The sequence below is a fragment of the Gymnogyps californianus genome, chromosome 15 (genome assembly GCF_018139145.2).
Source record: "Gymnogyps californianus isolate 813 chromosome 15, ASM1813914v2, whole genome shotgun sequence".
Classification (NCBI taxonomy): domain Eukaryota; kingdom Metazoa; phylum Chordata; class Aves; order Accipitriformes; family Cathartidae; genus Gymnogyps; species Gymnogyps californianus.
In genome coordinates, this window is record NC_059485.1 from 16788677 (window position 1) to 16812307 (window position 23631).

Genomic DNA, 23631 nt, shown 5'->3' on the forward strand with positions numbered 1-23631 from the left:
GCACGCGCCGCCAAGCTTTGCCCAGCTCACTGCGGCGAGATGCCGAAACACGGCTCCGGAGCCCATGCCACCCCTGGTCCAGGAAAGCTGAGCTCGTGGAGAAGGCTGCTTCCCAGACCTGCGGGTTTCTTTGGTGTAAAACGCTGCAGTTATTGCCTCTTGCCTGTGCCTCCTTGGTCGTGTGGTCGTCTTGTCTTCCCTTTCTTCTGCCTGTGCCAGCCGCGGGCAGGGCGAGGCTGCTCGGTGGGCAGAGGGGCTGCAGGTTAGGCAGCAAGCTTGTGCAGCTGGGTGCAGGCAGGTTTGGGTGGGTTGGAAGGCTGCTGCTGCATTGCCAGGCATAGACTGCAGTCGGGTAGCTCAGGCAAGGAGCACCTTGTAATGCACCGGTGCATGCAGCAGAGCCAAGGCTTGACTCTGCCGTATCCAAAGTCCTGCATTGCAGTCCCAGCTTGGGCTGCCCTGACCTCGTGCCATATGTTGGTTTTTTTCACTGCAGACTAAGCACGGTGAAAAGGTTCAGCAGAATTGATATCTGGAGCCTTGACTCAAACCTTTGGCCTCTGCCCTGCTCAAGGAGAGAGGACACCTTGGGATAGGCACCCCAATTCCTTCGTTAGCTGCCATTTTCTCACTCTTGGGGCTTTCCTACCCAATGCGAGGCTGAGACCAGTGCTGGGGTGTAGGAAGCCAATTGCCCCAGGGCTTGCCTGCACACCACCCACCCCAGTAGCGCTTGCTCCTGGCTGAGGACCTGTTTGGGGTCCAGATCTCCTGCTCAGTGGCACAGATGAGCTGAGCCAAGGCAAACCAAGAGCGAGCCAATGCATCCCTCTCCTTCCCTTAGCCCGCCCTGATCTCAGTCTTGGAGCAAAGCAAAGTACCAGGTCCCAGTTATTGGCAAAATGGAGTTCCAGGCAGCCAGAGGATTTCCCAGACTCCAGGCACCCATTTGGCTGAACCACCCTGGGTTGTCAGTCCCATGCCACCCTGCTCCGGTGTGACAGCACAGCCGGAGCTCTGGGCTCTGAGCAGAAGGGGTGCGCTGCCATTCCTCAGGGATCTGCGCCAGGGTCAGATCTTGCCCTGCACATTAGTTGGTGTTTAAACCTAAGAGTTTTCCAGAAAGTAGGTACCAGCCCTAAAAGCCTCCCAAGTGCTGAGCGCATCATTGGGTTTTCATAAACTGCTAATAAATGCTTACCCCAGTGGTAGGGATTTAGTCAGCACATGCTTCATCTTTTCTTGTCCCTGAGCTAGGTGCCCAGGGACGGCGGTTGGCAGGCTCCAGCGTTGTGGCTGTAGATGAAAGGTGCCTCTGAAGTTCTTCAAAACAGTTTGTTAGAAAGTGGTGTGTGCCCTCCAGACGTGGGCATCGTGTCACACCCCCAGGCTTGCAGCGCCCACGCCTTTGGCACTTTCAAAGCCTGGTATTGTCCTCTGTTCAGGGTTGAAACCCCCAGGTGTGACACTGGGAGGAAGTCTATTATTTGCTTTCTTGCTCTGTGGTTGGCAGCTGAGACTTTGAAGCTGGTTAGCAAGTGATGGATGATGACATCTGACAGGCAAAGCTGATGGGAGTCAGTGTTTTCTAGCAGATGTATTTATCTGGCAGGGCAGAGATACCCTGTGCTGCAACTGATTTCTTTACTGTTGCCAAAGGAGGCAAACAGAGCAGGATTAAAGGACTCGCTGGAATCCTGCTTATGTAATTAAAAAAAAACAGGAATCCTGACTTCCAATAAAGAAACTTCATAAATATCTGAGTTTATGTTGGAGTGTAAAGTAGTTTGTCAGCATCAAAACTGTGGCTGTCAGCATGGAGGAGTTTTATTCTTCCTGGCAAGGACTTAAGAGTCGCTAACAGCGTGTCCTAGACCGTTGTGAGCTACAAGAACAAGCAGTTAGTTCCAACCCCTTTCTTTATCTGCGTGAAGTGTTTCACTCCAGCCTTAGCATGCCCGGGAGAAATCAGTGTTTGATTTCCAAAACTATTCATGCTGCTGTTGACCTTCAGTTGCTCCCTCCTGTTACAAGCCTGCTGTTTGCTTTGCCTTGTGAACTAGTCATTCGGGTGAGAAACCCCCCTGGTCTCGCCTGACTCGAGAACTGTTTTGCTGCATATCCTGTAGCTTTGGGCTTTATCTGATGAGTTTTGAAGCGGTGCCTTACCGAATGCTCATAGGAAGTCGCAGGTACGGTGCGGTAAGTTGTGTTTCCGCTGCTGGTTGTTACGGAAGCACCTTCAAGGGACTTAGGGAGCTTTTTAGTAAGGGTCTGCCTGCTCGTCTATCCGATTGAGTTGTTACACTTATCAGAAGAAGCTGCATCTGTAAATCCTGGTTGTGATGTGTGGGCTGCGTGTCAGAGGTTGCCTCAGTCTCTTTGGGAGACCCTTGCTAATGGTGGCTCCAAAGGCACGTACAGAGACCTGAGCAGCTCTGCTTGGTGGCAGCAAGGTGACAGCCACAAGCTGGGACTGCACAGGATCAGGTTGAGCATTAGGAAGTTTTCCACAGGAGGCTGGTGTAGTCTGGGGCAGGTCTCCAGAGGGGCAGTGGATCTCCATCTTGAAGGTTTTCAAGATCTGGCTGGACAAAGCCAGGCCTGACCCCTTCAAGCGTTGGCAGCAGTCCTGCTGCGAGCGGGAGGTGGGACTAGGGACCCCTTCCACCACCCCACTGTCATTCTCTGATTGTCCTCTTGTTTCTTGCAGGAAGAAGAAGGTGAGGATGCAGATATCTCTTCTGGTCCCTCGGTCATTAGCCACAAGATGCCTTCCGCCCAAGCCTTTCATCACTTTGCTCCTCGTTACTCTGAAATGGGCTGCGCTGGGATGCAGATGAGAGATGCCCATGAAGAAAACCCAGAAAGCATCCTCGATGAACATGTACAGCGTGTGATGAAAACACCAGGCTGCCAGTCTCCAGGACCTGGCCGCCACTCTCCTAAGCCACGGTCCCCAGAAAGCGGCCACTTAGGAAAGCTGTCAGGGACACTAGGAACAATTCCTCCAGGGCATGGCAAGCACGCAACAAAATCAGGAATGAAACTGGATGCAGCTAACTTATACCACCATAAACACATCTACCACCACATCCATCACCACAGCGTGATGAAACCAAAAGAGCAGATCGAGGCCGAGGCCACGCAGCGAGTGCAGAACAGCTTTGCTTGGAATGTAGATTCACATAACTATGCAACAAAGTCACGAAACTACACTGAAAACTTGGGCATGGCCCCTGTCCCCATGGACTCTTTAGGCTACAGGTGAGTCAAGGCAACACCCAAAGGGAGTCCCAGAGCCGTGGCTTCTCTAGGAAGCTCTTTCATAAATGGGCTGTAGCGTGCCGGTGAAACAGGGTGGTTGAACCACGTCTTCTCCTGAAAGCCTGTGCTGGGACATGGTTTAAGGGCCTCCCACTGCTCTTCATCTTCAGAAATGGATATGTGCCCCGATAACACTTATAGACCCCTTTTCACCTCTGTGAGAGGTGCTTTTATCTTTCATCTGGTGCTGAAAGACACCCTCTAACCAGGATTTTTAATGGCCTTGGTTATAAAGTAGTTTTTCTGCTCCTTAAAGCAGTGGAGGTGCTTAGAAATTGCAGATGCTGGTCTACTTCCCCGTGCATCGGGAGTTGCTAAGTATGGGCTGTGTCTCGGGGTCTGGGTAACAGAAGCTGGTCTCCTAAGGTGTTTATGAGGGGGCAAAAAAGCCCTTCTTATTGCAAGGCCTAACCCATTCACCAGAAGGGCTCCTTTCTCTTCCTAACAAAGTGATAGATGCTGGGGTGTTGCTGTGGCATCCTGTCCCAAGGGGATGTTCTCTGAGGCAGGGAACCCTCTGCCCAGGAAAGACATATTGCTGCCTTATGGGCTTTTGTCTGTCTTCCCTTGGCCATTTTGAATTCCTCTGTCCCCTCCGTGCTGAGAGGAGAGGGTGAAGCTCCTTCTCCGCTGCGGGTTTTGCTAGTCCTGTTACTGGATGACTGCAAAGGTGAGAGCGGAGCTTGGGGCTGGCCGGGATAAGGGATGGTGATGGAGCAGCCACAGGGGAGAGCTGTGCTCACCCTGAGCTCGGCTGGCTCCCCGAGGCTGTGGTTTTGGGGTGATGCTTTGCAGCGTACCAGGGGTGGGATATTTAGCGAAGGCAGGCAGCTGGGTCTGCAGCAGGCAGGACCAGCTTTCCGGGGTGGCAGGAGGGAGGCAGAGCACAGAGGCAGCTGAAGCTAGTTGCTCTCCAGGGAGGGAGGAGCAGTTAAATCTGCCCTATTTCTATGGGGAAAGGGTTGTTGCTTCAACAGAGCATGAGCATGGCCATGCTGGGTTAACCCAAAGCCCCATCTAGACACAGGACTTCTCTCTAGCACCATCTGCAGCACATATTTAAGGGGATTGTAAGAGGACACATTCAGAGCTGTCCTTCCTCTGGCACAAACTCGCAGGTCCTGACAGTCCGCGGGTTAGGAACTTCACAAGACAAGAGTTTGCATCCGAATGGTCTTGTTTGGCAGCCAGCAGTCTCTTGCAGTGGCTTGTCTGGCTCCTTGTTGAACCCAGTTGGGCTGCTGTCCCCCCAGTCCCCATGGCTGTGTCTGCGGGAGGGTTACAACCTGCAGAAAAAGGCTTTTTTTTTTTTGTTTGCACTGAACCTGCTGCTGGAGAATTTCATTTGATACCCGCTAGTCCTGCTGTGGGGAGAAGCAGAGAAGAAGTTGTCAGTTTGCCCTGCCTTTGTAGATCTTCAGCAACCCCCCTCCACGTTTTTTCCCCAGAAAATCAGCAAAGCTGTCTGAGGGCCTGTTACTCCTCTGTGATGTTAAGGTTATTTTTCCTATGTGTGTTAGTGAGCGCACAGAAGCAGAAGTAGGGTGGTCTTATGGAGTAAAGCGGGTGGGTGATTAGGACGGTGGGGGTCCCATGAAATTACAGGCTGTGGCAATGACAGGCCAGCACGGGTGAATTCTGCGTGGCCTCATGAGCGTGGGGCTGCCCAGCTGGGCACGTGGGCATGCACGTGGGCAAGGAGCGGTGGGGTTTCTGTAGGAGCCTTTGCTGCAGCCATAAGCATAGCCAGTGTCGGCTACTGCCTGGTGTCCGTCTGGCTGCCGTGTTTGAGGTGGCTGTGCTTCCCAGTGCACGAGAGCCTGAAGAAGGCATCCCCGCCGCCAGGATGTGATCTTCCACCGTGATGTGAAGCCTCGGTTCAAATCGGAGTGAGAAGCGAATGTTGGGTATGGCAAATGAGCAGTCTGGCGTATCAGTGAATCTGGGGGGTGGTGGGAAGGGCTCAGGTTTAGAGCAGTGGTCTGACGTGGAGAGGCAGCCGAAGGATTGCAGCGCCAGAATGAACCTCCTGCTCTGAGCAAAGAGACGGGGGTTTAACGCAACCGTTCGCGTGGCAGGAGATCTGCTGGGCTTTTTGCCATCTGGCCACGGCTCATTCGGCCAGAGGAGAAGCTCCCTTCCCCGCAGGTGGCTGCACGGAGGAGCCTGCTGTGCGTAGGTCTGGCCAGTCTTGCTCTTGGCCTCAGCTGGCACAGTGGTTTGAGCTGTGGTAGAACCAGGGGGCTGTGGAAGACAGCCAGGGCCACGTCTGCCCTGCAGGCAGCACCAGACCCCGGCAGGGCTGAATATGTCTGGAGATGAACATGTCCATCGTCTGCCGCGGTCTGCAGTGGTTTGGCTTAGGCAAAGCGCTAATGTCTCAAGCTTTGTTCTTGCAGTGGGAAAGCAAGTCTGCTCTCAAAAAGAAATGTTAAGAAGACCGATTCAGGGAAAAGTGATGGTGCCAACTATGAGATGCCAGGATCTCCTGAAGACGTGGAGAGAAACCAGAAGATCCTTCAGTGGATCATAGAAGGAGAGAAGGAGATCAGCAGGCATAAGAAAACAAACCATGGGTAAGGGCTGGCAGAGCAAGGGGTCTTCACGCTGTTGTATTGCATCCCCTGCACAAGGCATGTGTGTCTAGGCTGTCCGGCAGTCTGCCTTGTTCCTGGAGATCTTGGGAAGACAAGAATCCACCAGGCGCAAGGGTTTAGGCCCTTTGGAGACTGAGGATTGCTCGGGGGCTCTGAGGGCTCTTTTTTCTGAAGGATGACTTGTGGCCATGGGGGAAGGTTGCAGCTCAAGGGGAATCTCACAAATTGCCGCTGTGGTTTCAAGGTGGATAACGCGGCACGCAGTAGGCAGTATTTTTCCTTTAAGCATTTGCTGTGTGTAAATGCCTGTTACTTCTGCAAGGTGCTGATAGAAATGTAGGACCTGCTGCACATTAGCCATTGGTCCTGATAAGCAGTTTAGCACAGCTTAGGGTTGCCCAGTGTTTCGGTTTGCTGAGAGCATCCTCTGGGATGGCCTCGCCTGCCTAGAGTGGAGCCAAGGACATGGCTGTCTTGGGAATCTCTCTGTAGTCAAACAGATCTCCTGTGGGCACCGATCCTTAATCGCAGTCTGGTCAGTCTGGCAAAAAACAGCGCTTGCCGGATGTCGACAAGAGGGATCTGGGGTCTCGTCCCCTCTGACGCAGCTGCGCTGGTGGCTGAGCGATGGAACTGCTGGTGGTTTCTTCTCTTGCTTGACGGTAGAGGCCAGGGCAGGTTGCACTGCAGGCAGCTGGGGCCGAGCGCCAGGGCCACCGGCAGTGCCAGGCCACTGTGAAGTCAGGCAGCAGGTTCTGCTGTTGGAGCTGGGGAAGGATGAGCACATCCCTGCAACACCCCTTTCCCTGGAGATGCCAACCAGCAGCTCATGGAGAGGCTCCCAGCCTGGGAACATTGGTAGCACATGGGAGGGCATCTTCTGGAGGAATGTCACAAATGGTGGAGCTGCCTTTCGCTGGTTTTATTTTTATGTATTGTGGACTTGATGAGAGCCCTTAAACAGATCTGTGGGCTTTTGTGTCAGGGTTGGGTTGCTCACCCTAATGTCTCAGGACTTGCTGTCCTGAAATCTTCTCTAGAGGTGGATGGTGGTCCCCTCTCCCTCGGAAGCCGTGCTGTAAGGAGCTTCCTAGTGGTGCCCATGTCGAGCTGCAGAAGCAGTAGGTCCATCTAGGAGTGACTGTGTGCCTGTGCAAAGCGGCTCGGTGGTCTGTGTAAAACCTTTGTGTTTGTGTGTAGCTCTTCAGGTGCTAAGAAGCAGCTGTCCCATGATATGGTCCGACCCCTCTCCATTGAGCGACCTGTTGCGGTGCATCCGTGGGTCAGTGCCCAGCTCCGAAACGTCGTCCAGCCTTCTCACCCCTTCATCCAAGATCCTACCATGCCGCCCAATCCAGCCCCCAACCCTCTCACCCAGCTGGAAGAAGCTCGCAGGAGGTTGGAGGAGGAGGAAAAAAGGGCTGGAAAACTCCCCCTTAAACAAAGGTACGGCGATAGGGTCTGATTGTGCGTGGGAGGGAAGGGGGAGACTGCTCTGAAGGTGGGCAGCTGAGGGAGATGTCCATGTCCTGCTCTGGTCTCCAGCTCCCAGCACGAGCTGGGTGGAAGCACATGCAGAGAGGTCAGAGAAATCTGCCTCAGTCCCTCGGATGTGGTGGTGCGAATGCCAAAACCCACCTTGAGGGCCTGAGCTTGTGGTTTGTGGGTGGGGAGGCTGGAAATGCTCCTGGCAGGGTGGGGAAGGGGCTGCTGAGAGCTTGGGGAGGAGCTCGGCAGGGGGAGCGTGTCTAGAAGGGGCATGGTATGGGAGAGCTCTCTCCCCCGGTACTTGCTGACTCTCCGCCCGTTCACACTTGCACAATGATTTCAAAGGTTGGTGCAGGAGCAGAATTCAGCAGGATGCAGCAGAATTAAGTGCAGAAGAAGAATAGTATTCGCTCTTTATCTATATCTCCCGCAGGCTTCTGGCAAAGGCTGCTCGTGGCGTCTGGATGAGAGCACTGCACTCTAGTCCTGCTGCAGCAGCATTGACTCGCTGCATGGCCGCATCCAAGTCACTGCATCTTTTTGTGACTCAGCTTAATGTCTGTTGCAGAGCTAATTCTTCTGCTCCTGTGTTATGTTCAGGGAACATTATTTGCAAGGGACATGGAGCTCTCAGATGAAAAGCGTTTTGGAAGTGCTAGATAATTACTGTTAACAGCTAAAAGCACTTTGTCCATTAAAAACCTTTCACAGCTTTATAGCTGTCTTCTGAAAACTTGAAACTTTGCAGTCTGACTCTTAGAAACACGAATGTAATTTAAAAAAGAAGCTCTTTTAATTGCCAAGCTCCAATTATTTTTGCTTGCAGTGACCGTGTAGCAGACTTCTGCGTATTTGTGTCAGAGCATTGATTGAAAGCCAGGTAATTAGAGGGCTCTCCCAAGTCAGCTTAAGTCAAGTTTATTTGATCTACCTTTCAGTTGGTGTAATTGGATACGGTTTATTAGTAGAGTCGTTTATAGTCGCACTAAATTCATGCACCTTCCCCAGAAATGTCTAGATGCAGATACACACTTTGGAAACACCAGCCTGGGCTATATGCATATGCAGTTAATACTCTAATAATAATTTGGCATGTATTGTAAGCGTAGCTTTTGTAGGAACCCCATGGCATTGTGGTAAATGCCGTGCAGACCAGTGGGAGGACAAGCTGAGCAGTCCCAGTGCTGGGCCGCTCTGCTTACACTGCCTCTCCATGAGGTCTGGCTCTTCTCTCAGTGATGCAGGGATCCCCCTGACCTGCCCCGTGCATGGAAAACCGGGGAGCCGTGTTCACCGGCGGAGAACTGCTCATGAAAAGCAAACGTGCCCATGTCCAGTAGCAGGCAAGAATGGATGCAGCGGTCCCCAGGGAGCCAAAGATTTCTGGATGTTGAAATCTCTCTGCTGGATTTTGGCAGGATTGGGTGCTCCAGCTGAGGCATGCCTGAGCTAGCAGCTTTTTAGAGAGCTCCTGCTACAGTTAGCACAGGAGCCTGCCTGAAAATAGACCCCACGGCTCTTTTGAGAGCAAAAGAGAAACGGAGAGAGGAGCTCACATGAAAACATCATTTATTTCAGTCAGGAGCTTTGAAGAGCTCTGGGAAATTGGAGCCAGTGTCCCAGGTTTGTCGGCAGCCTTGGGGAAGCACAGTGCCAGCGGCAGGAGAGGTAAAGGTGAGCCCGGAGGTGTCCTTGAGGCACCGGCTTGAGCTGGATGCAGGAGGAGAGTGCACCATGCCAGCTTTCTACGGCCAGGCTGACCTTGCCGGCACGGTTACCCGGCTCACCAGCCGCTCTCCTCCCGCACAGCCCTTGCCAGCAGTGGCCTTCCACTGCCCGCTGACTGCCCGCTGCCCTGGCTGGGGGTGCCAGCAGCCCCGCTCCCACCCCAGCACTGCCCCACTAGAAATAAAGGAGGCGCCTGCAGTGCCTCTACTGGGAATCATAAGTATTCTTCCAGAAATCACACTTCTATTGCAGAAAAAGCCTTTCTCTCCCTATTCAACAGCATTCGGAGGGACATTGATCTCTCAGATAGCTAGAGATCTGGCTGCTGCTGGCAAGCAACGCAGGATTAAGTGTCCGGTACTGAACGACCTGTAGATCCAGCATTGGTGTCCCAGTGACCATCAGGTTTCTTCCATGTACAGCCAGGTTTTGAGCCATTTTCTGTAGCTCACTGTCACAGTTCACTTACGTTTGCAGCTGGATGAAGTAATTAGTACCAGCTCTTCAGAGAAAAGGTTTTTGCAAGCAGCGAGAACATTAGCATGATCTCAGTTTGGAATTAATTGGCTTGGGCCAAGCCTGGAAGAGGAGCAGAGCTGGCAGCTGGGACAGCTCCTGAGGTAACATCTGCGGGGTGCATTTCAGGCTTTCCAAAGCTCTCCAGCCCCAGGGCTGAGCTGGAGCGAGCTGGGCGCCTCACCTCTGCGTGGCAGTGAGGTTGGATTGGTGCTGTATCCCAGACTTAGTTTCCCTGTCACAGCACCGCTGGGTTATACAGCTAAGAAATCAGGACTGAAATGCAGATGCAATAAGTCAGATGAGTGCTGCCGTTTCCTTACTGGATAACGTTATGTGCTTGCGACATGCGGCAAAGGGAGGTGATCCCAGAAGGGGCAGGGTGGTGGTACCTGACTGTGTTTCTGGGTCACACTGCCACCCAGGAGATGGGTGCAGGTGGAAGGTTTAATGAGGCAGGGCTCAGAGACCGGTGTGGTGGCCTGTTTGGGTAAGCCGTGGTCTCGGGAGACCTCTTGGCGATGACGAAAGTGGAGACAGTTGTGTTGTCTCATTCTCCTGAGAGGAGCTCTTGGAAAATTCCGTTTCCAGTGATTCCATATTCATCAGCTCTGCTTCAGCCTGCTAGAGATCCATGGCTGTGGTTTGGGCTGTGTGTGTATCCTGCTCCCGGCTGGCCAGTCCCGCTGCACGGCCTTGTTCAGCCCCAGGAGCTCGGAGGCACTGCAGCCATCCGCCCCTGCTTTGATTTAGGGCAAAAGTAAGGGCATCCAAAGCCATGGGGGTTGTTTTTAACTCTCGCTCTGTGAAGCAGTGCAGAGTTTCCACTTTTGGGCATCATTTCGGGCATAATTTTGGGCATCATTTTCGGGCACATGGCTGCTTTGGAAAGAAGCGAGCATTGGAGCTGGGCTGAGCACGTTCAGAAACGGCCTTTCAGGGATGAATTGCACGGCAGGAGGAGGAGGAGGAAGGAGGCTCCCAGCCACCAGCACGGTCCCTCTCTTGCTTCTGCTGCGGCAGAGCTCAGGGGTGTCCTCTCCATCTCCCCAGGCAAAGGAGAACGGCAGCCCTGGGGGAACCGGCTTCGCTGCCTGCGCAGGGTGCATAGCTGTGTCCCCAGGTCCCCAGGCACACAGCAGCTCTCTCTTACTCATGACTTGTTTCTAGCAGGATTAAGAGAAGCTTAGGGACTTTGAGGTTTTCCAAACCCCTTCAATTAACTTCTGGCTCACAGGGTTCACAGAATTTGCCTGAATTTATGACCCATTTTTCCTTTAAATGCCTCATTTTTTTTTTTCCAAGGATGACTCAATTCCGTCATGTTTTTCTAGCTAAAGGGCATCCTGTGCTTTGATATGGGGATGGCAGAGGCTCCGAGAGCTCTGCTGGCACCAGGAGCGGACCCTTGCCTCTCAGGATGCTGCATCTTCTCCAAAGGTCTCCCAGGCAGAGCAGGCACCAGGAAGATTGTTCAGTTGAACTTTAGACCTCTCATGCCTTTAGAAAGAGGTGAAAAGATTGTGTCTGGTCTTGGTTTGCAATGCCAATGTTTATGTGGGCATGCCATTAAAAAGGTGCTCTGCCCGCGAGCCAACGTTTAAAGGTTAGGGTCAGAGTCATTTCCAAAACTGCGATTACCTCATGTGCTTGGCAAATTCTGGTTTTTATAGCAACTTTCCAGTCATGCAAATACAAAATCATCTTTTTTATCCAGCGTGCTTTTTACATAATTTTTCAAAGCTGCCAAATTTGTTTTATGTGACTTTGAAAGAGAAGGCTGCCTCTGACTTAGACCACACATGCCAAGTTACCAATTTGTGTAGGCTGCTCCAATGTTTGTGCAGCATTTACGGCACCCCAGATGAAAGGCTCTACAGAAGGGCAAAGTACCCTGCTTTTTATTATTGCTACTTTTCTCTACCTCTGAAAATGGGGTTAGGACTGGGCTGACGCTTTCGGTCTAGTGATGGCACCACGTAGCAGAACCCCAGTGTGTGGGCTGGAGGCAGAGACCAGACCAACATCCTGAGAGTCAGGAAAACACAGGAGATTTGAAGTCACTGAGGTTTTGGGAATGGTGGCTGCCTTGCCACTCTGTGCAGATGGGACGGGCAGCAAAGCCTCCGGGACGTGTGCCGCTGGGTGCTCCATCCCCTCCGACTTCCATCTACACTGGGAGAGGTGCCCAGGGGAGCCGCGGGGAGCAGGAGCAGTCCTGTCTGCGCAGCCCTGCAGATGTAGGTCAGCGGAAAGCCGTGCTGAGCTATTTTGGCCACACCAGCAATAATCCCGAGTGGTCTGAGTGGCGTTTGCGTTATCGTCCCCAAGCGTGCATCCAGCCCTGCGTGCTCGGTGCGCAGCGGGAGTGTGCTGATGGTGACCTGGGTCTGCTGCCGTGGGCCTGGGATGCTCTGGCTTGCCCAGAGCTTACCGATGACTCCCCGAGCTGGCGGTGCTGTGGGAAGGGCCATCGCCTCTCAAAGCCTGGGCACGGGTTTCTTCAGCACAAAGGGGCTGAGCCAGAACCTGCGCCCTCCTTGTAGCTGTGGTCTGACCCCATCCAGCCTTTCCAAGCGCCGTTCGCTCCTTCACCGGCCTCGGTGTGCGGCTGCATGCCAAGAGAGCTGGTGTTCAGAGCAAAGGATGCTCCTGAGGGTGTTAATTTGGCATCTCCATCCAGGCTCTGCAGATACTGGCTGTCGGGCCTGCCCACGCTGGCAGGTGGGCTGATACTCAGCAGGTCGCTTGTGTTTTTGCACGGCAGGTTGAAGCCCCAGAAGAGACCAGGCAGCGGCACGTCGCAGCCGTGTGAGAACATCGTGGTTGCTTATTACTTCTGCGGAGAGCCGATCCCTTACCGCACCCTCGTCAAAGGGCGTGTGGTAACGCTGGGACAGTTCAAGGAGCTGCTGACCAAGAAAGGGAACTACAGGTAAGGGCTGCTCCCTGCGTGCGGTATGGTGCCGGCAGACTGTCAGCAACCCCTGGCAGATGCCGCTGCCAGGACGCAGCGGTGCTGCCGCCACCAAGGCGAGGGAGCGTGGTGGAGGTAGGTCGGGGGCTCCTGGGGGTCCTGACAGCCCTAGACTGCCTAGAAATGCTCCATCAATATGGGTGCCTCCAGCCACTACTGTTGGGAGAGCTCTGAAGGGCTTGGATTCAGGGCTGGAGCCTCCTGAACATGCCAGCACAGATCCTGACCACTTTTTTGCTCATTGGGTGAGGGCAGGGGAAAAAGTGTGGCCCCAGTTGCCTCCATGGCTGGGGGAGCTGCTCCCCATGCACCATCAGCTCAGAGGCTTGGAAGGATTGTACCCAGGTTTGGGGACCAGGGTGCCCCCATGACCATTCACCTGCTCTTTTTTTTCCTCTCTGCCCCCGTGTTTCTGGTTTTTCAGGTATTACTTTAAGAAAGTGAGTGACGAGTTTGACTGTGGTGTGGTCTTCGAGGAGGTGCGGGAGGATGACACCATCCTGCCCATCTTCGAAGAAAAGATCATCGGGAAGGTGGAAAAGATCGACTAAGCTCCAGGGCCGCCGAGGCGTGAGGACAGGACTGTGAAAGACTCTGGGACCGGAGGAGAGGGCCTGGGGCGGACGCTGGCAGTGCTACTGCCACGGGCGCCGGGCGAGCCCAGGGCGGAGGATGGGAGCCTGCTCCGGCACGGACCTGGGCAAGCTCCGGGTTGCTGGTGAATGTCGTTTCACCTCACGAACCTGCCAGTGGGAGCCTGGGCTCCCTCTCCATACCGAATATAAGTGTAATGTAGCATTGTACAGTGCATTAGAAAGTGTAATATGACCTTGTTTACTAAAGCTGCATATTTTTGATATATTGTAATAAAAGGAAAATATTTCCAATGTCACAGTGCTCTTATGTAAATGTAAAACATACAGGTACTGCAGAACGCACCCAAAGTGTACAGCCATCCGTCAGACTCCGTCTGCTCCTCGCTTTCACGGCACCCTGCCCCGGCCCCGGCGTGGACGGCTTCGGAGCGCCGCCGGGGCAGAGCCACTCTCCCCCTGCCAGCGTGGAAGGGGCAGCCCTGCTGCGGAGGGGCTGTGGTCCCAGCTCACCTCGGAAGATTATTGAGCCATTTGGAATGAGTCGGTCTCTCGCCTCCCTGGCAGTCTCAGCTGCTGGACATGGTAGGATGGGTTTTTTTTTTCCTCCTGAGCTTTCTTGCGACCAAGTAAATCCCCGAGGGATAGAAGGGTCGGTGCCAGCTCTCGGGGCTGGGGGCTTCCTGCAGTGTGAGGACCACCTCAGAGCCGGGGCAGCAGGCTGGGTGCTGGCATCCCACGGCCCGCGCGCTCGTCCCCCGCACCGTGTGCCCCTGGAGAAGAGTTCGCTTCCCAGGAGGGTGCTGCAGTTCCGCAGAGGGCTGGCACCCATGTGCCCGGTGCAGACGTGCCCAGGCCCCTGGTGCGGAGCTCCGGCTTTGGTCAGGGAACTCTTTTTGGGAGAAACATAATAGGGGAGGGAACTGATTAGACACTAAAGCTGAGGACAAAAAATGTCTTTTTATGAGTCCTGCATCTTTTGTCAGATTCTGTGTCTCAGGGGAGGCAGCATGAGGGCACTGCAGCCCGCTGCCGAGAGCAAGGGGGGTGTTGATGCTAGTTTGTGGGGTTCGTGTAGGGCCAGGTCACCCAGTGGGGCAGCTGGCACCCTGGGAAGCCTCCTGGGCTTACTCGGACGCAAGAAAGCTGGGGGCTGTGCCGGTGCTCCCACCACCCTGCCCTCAGCCCTGCCCTGCTCCGGCGCAGTCGCGGCTCTGTGCCGGCTCCTTCAGAGTCCAGCCCTCGCCTGCTCACAGAAACCGGGCGGCCCCCGAAGCCGGGGGGCTTCCACGTCGGCGCTCAGCGCTGCTCTTGGCCGCGGCGGCACATGGGAGCTGCTGGGGACCCTGTGGCACCGTGCCGGGATGCGACTCAGCCTGTTGTATATGTCACCGAGTGCCTTTAAAACACGGTTCTGTGACTTGCCTATACACTACGTGAAGTCCAGCAAAATCCGCAATCGTTTTCAGCCTGGGAACAGCGTTACGAGCGTTTTTCCTCCCTGCTTTTTTAAGTTCTGATGGTGTTGTGTCTGGTGAGGTTGTTAACATGCCCGGGATTTCCGTCTCCCCCTTTTTTTCTCAGGGGGTCCCCTGTAAATATGTACAGCGGCTGCGCAGCCCCGGCGATGTCTCCTCTGCATTCTCATGTGCTGACTTGTACAATGATCTTTTCAAAGGTACTTGGATAAAATGAAATAAAACCCCATGTCCCACTGCCTGCTGCTTTCTTCCTTCCCTGCGGAGCAGATGCCCGGGCCCCCGGCAGCTGGCTGAGGCGGCCGGAGGAGGGGGCAGGTCAGGCGAAGGGCCTGGGCCCGTGGTGGGGCTGGGGCAGCTGGAGGGGGGACCGGGCAGGTCCCGGCCCCAGGGGACCAACACGTTGCCCCTGGAGGAATCGCCCAGGTCTGGGAGCAGCAGGCCCAGGGGAGAGGGGACAGTGCCAGGGTTTGGAGGGGATGCCGGGGGATCCCAGAGGCTGCGAGCTAGGCTTAAGAGGAGCATGTGGAGCCCTGTGTTGGGCTCTTGACTTCCCTGGCTGTGACAGCAGCTCCTGGGGCTGCCCTAGGGCTGGCATGCGATTGTGGAGCCCAGGCCTGGAGTGAGGGCTGCCTGTGAGCCACGAAGGAGAGACCCCGGCGGGTCCCCTCATCACCTGCACCCCGGCAGCCCAGCATGAGGACCAGCATGGAGAGCGCTGGGCTCCCCCCAGGGCCGTGTCTTCTGCGGCCTTGGCCACGCCATGTCATCACAGGGCTGCCAGGACGAGCACCGCGGCGCACACGGCGCCGTGCTGGCTCAGCACCCCCGGGGAGGCAGAGAGCCCCTTGCAGCACCCTCCTCCATGGGGGCCCAGGGCCGAGCTGCCCTGCAGTAGTGGGGGCTCTGCCCATCATCGGCCCTGCTGTGTCCCCAAGACACGTGGGTGCTCCCCAAGACGTGCACCCCACGGTGCTGTGAAGCCACAGACACAGACCAGAGCCCACATCGTTTCCAGGTCATTTATAGCACACACCTGAGCGGGACAGGGCTCACAGCTCATCCCGGGCTTCCGCTGTCCCGAGCGGACTCGGCTCCTCCCTGCCCGTGCTGTTCTCAGAGGTCTTGGGCACCTGGAGAAGGCAGCAGTGAGGCACGGATGGATGCACCCCCCCGCCTGTCCCCATCCCCATCCCGCAGGATCTGTTCCCCCTGCCCAGCAGAGCTGGGGGCCGCCCTGGGGTGGATGGGGGTCCCTGGCCCTCGGGTGGGGGGACCTCACTCACCGCAGGCGGCTCCTCGGGCAGCGTCCCCCCGTTCTCCAGGAACTTGGAGAAGGTCTCCACATCTCGGGTGCTCTTGTACTCGACCATCTGGAGCCACGGGATGGAAGGGAGCCAAGGGGTGACCCCGTCCTCTGGGCGCTGGCAGAGGTGGCCCCATGAGTGCCCCCACCTACCTTCCTGCCTGGCCCTGCAGGGAAGTAGTGCAGGGTGGGGAAGCCTTTGATGGTGATGTTCTCCAGCTCGTTGGCCGTGGCGTCCAGCTCAGCGATGATGATGTCCTTGTGGTCCTTGTAGCGCTCGCCCAGCTCCTCCCAGGCAGCCGCCATCGCCTGGCAGTGGGAGCACCACGGCGCGTCTGCGGGACGGGCACAGAGCCAGGGGATGAGCCAGGGGACCAGGGCTCTGCTGGGGTCGGTGCAGCATCCCCAGGGCGAGGGGTTGGTGATGGGGCTGGGGGCTGTTGCAGCGGGGGGCAGAGCCCCATGGCAGAGCTCGGGGAGGGCCATGGGCAGCCCCGGCACTTACAGAACTTGACGAAGACGTTCTTGGTCTCGTCGAACGCCACCTGCTCAAAGGTCTTCCCCACCAGGACTTTAACGGGCCGCATGTCCCAGTCCTCGGGGGGCTCCGCACTCATCAGGTGGGGCTGTGGGGACAGCCGGGATGGCCACAGCCCGGGCTGAGCAGTGCCAGGGATCCAGGGGGCACAGTGCAGGCCGGGGCAGGGGGCCCCCAGTGTGCAGCCAGGGGTGCTCCTGTGCTGCCATTTGGACCACCTCTTCCCCTCTGCCACCATCCCAGCATTGTGTGTCTCCACATCGATGTCTCCTGCCTTTCCCATAACACCCCCCCAGATCCTCAGGCCTGGCAGCACAAGCATCAGCGAGCAGGTGGCTGGTGTTCACCGCACAACTGCCATCATTAGGCTTCAGAGTTAACAGCCCACCACTCACCACAGGGAAGCATCTTTGGTGCTGGCTGGCACGGTGCCGCATCCCTCACCTTCACCTTGCCATCCAGCACCGCCTGGATGAAGGTGCGTATGGCCATGTCCGAGAAGGCATCCTGGTCCATCCGGTACTTGCGGTTGTCCTCCATCTTGACTAGGCGCAGGGTGGGGGCATCAGCGGGCGTCAGGCCAAAGAAGGGCAGGACGTCAGCACCAAACCCAGTCACGTCCACCACCACGAAGAGCACCTGGGCGCAGGACGAGTGACACTGAGGCTGGGGTGCCCCGCGGCCACCCTCCATGTTCCCACCATGGGACCTCCTCACCTCGCCCCGGAAGGTGCCAGCGGCCGCCCGGAAGCCATCCCGCAGCACCAGCTGCGCCGACGATGACTTGTTGAGGAAGAGCAGCATGTGGTGGGGGATCTTGGCACTGAAGATCTGGTCAGAGGTCTGAGGAGGAGGAGGAGGAGGAGGGTGAGGGCAGGGGGGGCCATGGCCCTTGCAGGGACAGGGACTGGGACAGGCCGTACCTCATTGGTGAACTCCATCACCAGCTCCAGGCTGTGGACACGGAGCAGCCGGGTGAGCTTGGCCGCATCCAGCCCCTGCGCCGGGTCCACGGGGAAGTCTGTCCGCCCTTCGTCGAACTGCCGGGGCGGGGGCTGGTGAGGGCTGGGAGGGGGCCAGGATGGCCCCACCACCCCCCTGCCACCCTCTCACCTTCTTGAAGAGGCAGACAGTGTCGGTCGACAGCCCGTACGCCTGGAAGAGCTCGGCCGCCTCGGCCACGCCAAATGGCACATCCACCACCTCGCCGGCCACCTCGTAAAACGCCTGGGCTGCCTCGCCCCCCAGGTCCTGCACAGCCACCCCGTGAGCAGCCACGGCCACGGCCACGGCCCCATTCCAGCCCCCACCCGCCCCAGCCCACCTTGAAGAACCCAACGACCACCAAGTCCTGGGAGCTGATGAAGGCGGCAGCGGTGTCGGCGTCCTGCAGCAGCGTGGCACTGGGGCTGGCCCGACGCTGCATCCAGCGCACAATGCCCTCGGCGTCCATGCGGCCTGCCACACGGAGCAGGGCCCCCACCGTCACCCCGGCCACCCCTCAGCAGGCTACCACCCCCCCACACCCCCTGTGCCATCAGCCCCCGGCCACCCGCCTGTCATCACCACCTTGGCACTGCCTGCCATCACCCCACATACCATCGCCATGCTGTCACCTGCCCACCATCACCACCCTGCAACCTCCATCAGGACATTACCACCCCTCTCACCATCACCCCCTGCCACCCGTCCTTGCACCCCCAGCCCGCCCAGCACCCATCGCGGCGTCCCCCACGACGGGTGCCATGGCCATCGCGCGGTGCCGCAGCCGTACCGGTGTAGGCGAGGGGGTGGGTGCGGTTGCCGTTGCGGAAGAACTTGAGCGTGGGGTAGGAGGTGATGCCAAACTCGTTGGCCAGGGCTGCCTGCGCCGTGGCATCCACCTTGCCCAGCCGCACCGGGCTGGACTCATTCCTCAGCACGGCGGCTGCCTGAGCGAAGGCAGGGGCCAGCCGCTGACAGTGCCCACACCACGGTGCGTCTGTGGGCAGGGGACAGCGCTGGCAATAGTGACAGCCCTGGGACAGCTTTGGGGTGTCCCCAGTCCCCAGGATGGGCTCAGCATGTGGCCGGGGCATGTAATGGCTGTGTGAGCCTGTTGGGCTCCAGCTCGTGCCCCTGCCCACGTCCCCTGTGCCAGGGCCCATGTCCCACACCCCCACCATGTGTCCCTGCCCCCTGTCCCACGCCCCTGCTACACGTCCCCCGCCCCATGCCCCTGCCTGTGTCCCTGCTCCATGTCCCTGTCCCTGCTCCATGCCCCATACCCCTGCCCTGTCACCTGCCGTGCCTTGCGCCCCTGCCCACCCCATCACCCCCCCATCCTGGGCCCCATTCTGCACCCATGCCCATTTGTCTGCTTCTGCCCACACCCACGCCCCTGGCCTGTACCCCCTGCCTGTATTCCCTGCCCCGTGTCTCTGCCAACACCCACCCCCACATATGCCCCTGCCCATACCCCTGCCCGCACCCATGCCCGCAGTGGGGGAACTTACAGAACTCCACCAGCAGCAGCCGGTGCTCGCTCAGGGCACGGGCAAAGTTGTGCTCGTGGAGCACCAGGACGCCATCCTCCTCCCCGAGCTCATCTGAGAGAACTTCATCCTCTTCCTCCTCCTCCTCCTCCGCCACCACCTCCCCATCCTCCTCCTCGCCCCCCAATGCCGGGCCCAGCCAGGCCAGCGACAGCACCAGCAGCCAAACCAGCTGGGCCCCGCAGCCCCGCATGGTGCCGGCGCCAAAGCCGGCGCCCGGGGAGAGAGGACACAGATAAGGGCCCCGTGGCGGGTGGTGCCGGTCCCCTGGGGCTCGTGGCCCTCCGCTACTGGCTGCCCGGCACCGCTGATAAGGCAGTGGGACCAGGTGGCCGTTTTCCAGCCGTCCGTCCCCGCAGCGGGACCTGGCCCTGCCAGCGAGACGGGGACGAGGACGCCAGGCAGGAGCAATAGGGGCGCAGACACACCAGTAAGAGACCAGTCTGTAGGGTTTAATGGCGATGGAAGAGCACAGCCTGCGATCGGGCACGTAGCCGGGCACAGTGCCGCCATGGCAGGGTCACGGTCCCGCCCCAGCGATGGGGACAACACGAGGACCAGGCGGGCGTTGGTATTTAAAAAAAAACAGCAATTAAAAATAACTTTGGTTGCGAAGACCACAGGCGCCCGCTCGCTAAGGGACCCCCCCCCCCCCCCCCAACCCTTCACATGACCAGGGCAAGCGCGGCAGTGCCGGCGAGGGGTCCCCCAGGATGGCAGGCACCGCGTCCCCGAGCTGGCGGAGGGGAACCGGGATGCGGATGGGGGATCAGTCCTCCCAGGCCTTCTTTATGCAGAGGCCCCACTCCCAGGAGAGGTGCTCCATCTTGTCATCATCGGTGACGAGGGAGCGGACACGGTAGGAGCCCCGTGCCAGCCAGCCCCGCGGCGCCTCCTCCGCCGGCGTCACCACCTCGTACTCCTCGGCCCGCGGCGCATAGCTGCCCACCATGAAGACGTCGCGGTCCACTAGGCGAGAAGGGGAGAGGAGGGATGGGTGAGCGGGGCCAGGGCGGCATGGCCTCCACCCCCCAGCCCCCACCCCCAGCCCCCCGACCCCACTCACCGGGCCGGCCCCGGAGGTAGGTGAGGTGCAGGCACCGCAGCCCGCAGACGATCTCTCTGTTCACCTGCAGGCAGAAAGCAGGGACGTCATGGGTGCTGCCCCACGGCATGGTGCCCCCACCACCGCCCTGGGAACCCCTGGCCTTGACAGGGGGGGGCACCCACCACTAAAGCCCCATCCCGAGCCCCCCCCCAGGATCCAGCCTCTTGGTCAGGATTGGGCATTGAGCAGCACCAAGGGTGGCAGGGACCCTCAAGAGGGGCAGGGACCCTGCGATGGCAGGGACCCCCTGCCAGGAGGGGCAGGGACCTCCAGGGACCCCTGGGAAAGGCAGGGACCCAACGTGGCTGGGACTTCTGAGAGAAGCAGGGACCCTGGGGTGGCAGGAACCCTCAAGAGGGGCAAGGACCCTGGGGTGGCAGGCACCCTGGTGTGTCAGTGATGTTGGGGGCAGCAAGGATTCCCAGGGTGGCAGGGGCCCAGGAGGGCAGGGACCCCAGAGTGGGCAGGGACCTCAGGCCGGGCAGGGACCCCCAGAGGGGTACGGACTGTAGGGGTGAGGGGCAGATGCCCCAAGACAGTAGGGATCCCGGGTGGCAGGGACCCTGGGGCAGCAGGGACCCATGGGTAGCAAGAGAGACCCTGTGGGGCAGGGACACGTCGGAAAAGGGACCCATGGGGAGCAGGGACCCCGTGGAACAGGGACCCTGGGGTGTGAGGGCAGCAGGGCCGTGCCCAGCCAGTGGGCACAGGGCACCATGCACCCGCCTCACCTTGAAGGACACCTTGACCCTGTAGTCCACCCCCTCCTTCAGCACGAAGGCCCGGCTCCGCAGCACCTCCAGGTCTCCTGCGCGGCGAGATGGCCCATCAGCCCGGCACCCCTTCCTCCTCCTCCTCCTCCTCCTCCTCCTCCTCCTCCTCCTCCTCCTCCCATGGGTGCCCCCACCGCTCACCTGTCAGGTCCATGGTGATGGGCCCCGGCGCCTGCTCGCACATCAGGGTGAGCCTCGTCACCTGCACGTTGGGCACGCTGGCATCTAGGGACAAGCGGCAGGGCACAGACCTTACCCACCCATGCCCAGCCCACCGGCACCTCCGCCCCAGCGCAGCCGGGGGGCTGCCCATGCCCCCTGTAATGACATGAAGGGCCACGGTGTCCCTGGTGGGGCTGTTAGGACCGGTGAGTGCTGGGCAGCCCAGGCAGGGCACAGGAGACCAGGGGCATCTCAGGCCAGCCCCAACATTGGCATCAACGCCTTTGGGGTAAGAGCACGTTTAAAGGGCCCAGCCACAGGTATCTCCCAGGGTGCGATGCTCCCTGGCTCGGGAGCGGGCCAAGGGGAGTGGGCAGGAAGAGGCAGCACATGCAGGCAAGGGCATCCCTCGAGGCAGGCACTGGTCGAATTCACCTCAACAACCCAACCTGCACCCCATCAGCAGCTTGCACCCCACCAGCCTACTTGCACTCCATCAGCCTCCACATACACCCCCAGCTTGCACACGTGCCTCATGCACCCCACTGATTTGTACGCACCTCACCAGCTTGCACACACAACCCCCTCCCGAGCTCTCATGCACCCATCAGCCAGCACACCAGGGTGCTGGGCCTGTGGAGCACCCCAGCCTGGCCCAGGCCCTGCAGACACGGAGGGAGCACCAGCCTGGGGTGGCTGCTGTGGGTGCCATGGGGAGCGGGGAGGCACTGCCTGGGCACCAACAGCCGTGCCACCCTGGGCCCCCACAGCTGCTCACTCCATCTCTGTCATCCCAATGAATTTCCCGGTCCCTTGTAACCGTTCCTATGGAAACTGTGGCGGTGATCCCGTAACCAAGGCAACCGGGGTCCCCGGGCAGCCGTTACCCTGTCGGCAGGGGAAGGCCGGGGTCTCCGCGCAGGTGGGGGGGCGCAGGCAGCACCCATGGGTGATGCCAGCCGGGACATGACCTCCGTGCTGGGGATGCCCCACGGGTGCTGGGGATGCCTGAGCTCCCTGCACCCGCTGAGGCTGCATCACCCGGCCGGGGTGCCGGGGTGCCCAGCCCCAGCGGGCAGCCCCTAGCCTTACCCACGGCAGCAGGAATGGCACCCAGCAGCGCCTGCTTGTACTTCCGCAGGCTCTCGTCCCCCGGGTCCAGCTCCTGGATCTCCCGCAGGCTCTTCTTCTCCGGCGTCTTGTACGCCAGGGCCACGTCGGCATCGTCCTCCTCCTCCAGCGACAGCGTCACCCCCTCCTTGTCAGCCATGATGTCTGCGGGGGACAGGCAGTGGCAGTCCTGCCGCCCCGGGGACACCCCAAGGGACACCCCCCCACCCCCTGACATGTAGGCACCGGTGGGCAGGGTTTGGCTGAGCTGGGACACGCCACGGATGGATGTGGGCAATCCCCCGTGGGGCAGCCGAGTTGTCCCCCGCTTGGGGCCGTGGGGACGCCACCAGGCTCTGTGTCCCCAGGGCCCAGTGGCACAGCTGAGACCGGAGGCGTTGCCGCTGGCTGCATTTCCACACGGTCATGGAGCAAGACAAGCTGGTGCCTACGTGGTGCGCACAGTCCGGGGGGTGTTTGCAGCCCGCCGCGGCCCGCAGGCACCCTTCGCACCCTGTCACCCGGAGAGGTCCTCGTCACCGCTCCACAGCCCCCTCCAACCCCACTGGGCAGCCACCAGCCCCATCTCCCACCCCAAACCCAAACCGCCAGCAGCTGCGGGGAAAAAAAAAGCAGCTCTGGGGCAAATGGTGGCTCCGGTGGGTGCCAGGCTGCCGGAGGGCACAAGGGCAGGCAATGTCCCCACAGCCCCTGCCTCTGCCTTGCCCGCTGCATCTCCCCCCACGCCCTTCTGGCTGCAAGCACCGAGCTCCCCAAAGCCCCTGGAAACCCCATTCCTGGGGACATGCTGGGGACAGAGCCTGGGGCAGGGGCCACTGCGCTCAGCTGTGCGGGTCCCCGGGGCAGCAGTGGTGACCGGGGCACGGAGCGGTGGCCCTGCTGCACCTCTGGGCCCCCAGCAAAGGCCCCTGCACCTCGGCTGTCACGGCAGCGTGCGGCACCCGGCCACGCTGGCTCCCAGCCCAGGGATGCACCCGCCCAGGGGCTCGCCCAGCCCCACAGGGGTGGTAGGACAGGGCAGCTTGTGCTGGGTGCCCCAGGCCGGGCTGCGAGGTGGGGGGGGCGGGGGGCTCCCCTGCCCCTGCGGGGTACTCCAGTCCCCCAGGGCCTGGGGCGATGCTCACTCACGAACGCACCGGCTGCCCGGGATGATGCTCACCTGTTGGGGACCCGGGGCGATGCTCCCCCCCCCCCCCCGGGGCGATGCCCACCCCGCCGCCCACAGGCGATGCCCACCCCCGGGGCACCCCGGCGATGCCCTCCCGGCGCGGGGCCGCGCTCCCCCGGCCCGCCGCCGCTCACCTCGGTAGCACAGCGCCAGCCAGAGCAGCTCCAGCAGCTGCCCGCCGGCCTCGCACACATCCAGGCCGAGCAT

General features: G+C 59.2%; 3 protein-coding genes across 4 annotated transcripts in view; 1 reads left to right on the top strand and 2 right to left on the bottom strand.

Annotated features, from left to right (window-relative positions):
• The window catches only part of AXIN1 (axin 1), a 73523-nt gene extending 59998 nt beyond the window's left edge, over positions 1-13525 (top strand). The window contains exons 6-10 of the mRNA XM_050905919.1: positions 2714-3267; positions 5727-5903; positions 7125-7370; positions 12424-12591; positions 13058-13525. Coding sequence (XP_050761876.1) covers positions 2714-3267; positions 5727-5903; positions 7125-7370; positions 12424-12591; positions 13058-13184 — 1272 coding nt within the window. The 3' untranslated portion in view covers positions 13185-13525. The remainder of the gene's footprint in view (positions 1-2713; positions 3268-5726; positions 5904-7124; positions 7371-12423; positions 12592-13057) is intronic.
• Positions 13526-15756: 2231 nt separating this feature from the next.
• Positions 15757-19275, bottom strand: PDIA2 (protein disulfide isomerase family A member 2). Of its 2 annotated transcripts, none has more exons than XM_050906118.1 (11): positions 19044-19275; positions 18323-18529; positions 17873-18006; positions 17662-17799; positions 17472-17588; positions 17266-17391; positions 16993-17187; positions 16516-16636; positions 16164-16345; positions 15994-16077; positions 15757-15837 (listed from the first exon to the last, which is right to left on the bottom strand). In XM_050906118.1, the coding sequence occupies exons 1-11, from the start codon at positions 19273-19275 to the stop codon at positions 15757-15759; spliced, it is 1617 nt and encodes a 538-aa protein (XP_050762075.1). The 2 variants fall into 2 exon arrangements, with proteins under 2 accessions (XP_050762075.1, XP_050762074.1); XM_050906117.1 differs by having other exon boundaries at positions 15757-15828; positions 15982-16077.
• A 477-nt stretch (positions 19276-19752) lies between these two features.
• ARHGDIG (Rho GDP dissociation inhibitor gamma) lies at positions 19753-23631 on the bottom strand. Its single transcript, XM_050906047.1, has 6 exons — positions 23559-23631; positions 22218-22400; positions 21105-21188; positions 20922-20998; positions 20149-20212; positions 19753-20051 (listed from the first exon to the last, which is right to left on the bottom strand). Exons 1-6 carry the CDS (start codon positions 23629-23631, stop codon positions 19852-19854), a joined length of 681 nt encoding a protein of 226 aa, XP_050762004.1. The 3' UTR covers positions 19753-19851.

Coding starts and splice junctions, on each gene's coding strand:
- PDIA2 (XM_050906117.1), bottom strand. CDS start 19,275: ATGCGGGGCTGCGGGGCCCAGCTGGTTTGGCTGCTGGTGCTGTCGCTG. Junction 16,637..16,992: donor TGCTGGATGGCAAGGTGAAG/GTGAGGGATGCG, acceptor CTGTCCCCACAG/CCCCACCTGATGAGTGCGGA. Junction 15,829..15,981: donor AGCCGCCTGCGGTGAGTGAG/GTCCCCCCACCC, acceptor CAGGTGCCCAAG/ACCTCTGAGAACAGCACGGG.
- ARHGDIG (XM_050906047.1), bottom strand. CDS start 23,631: ATGCTCGGCCTGGATGTGTGCGAGGCCGGCGGGCAGCTGCTGGAGCTG. Junction 21,189..22,217: donor TGCCATTCCTGCTGCCGTGG/GTAAGGCTAGGG, acceptor GCTTGTCCCTAG/ATGCCAGCGTGCCCAACGTG. Junction 20,999..21,104: donor CATCACCATGGACCTGACAG/GTGAGCGGTGGG, acceptor CTCGCCGCGCAG/GAGACCTGGAGGTGCTGCGG.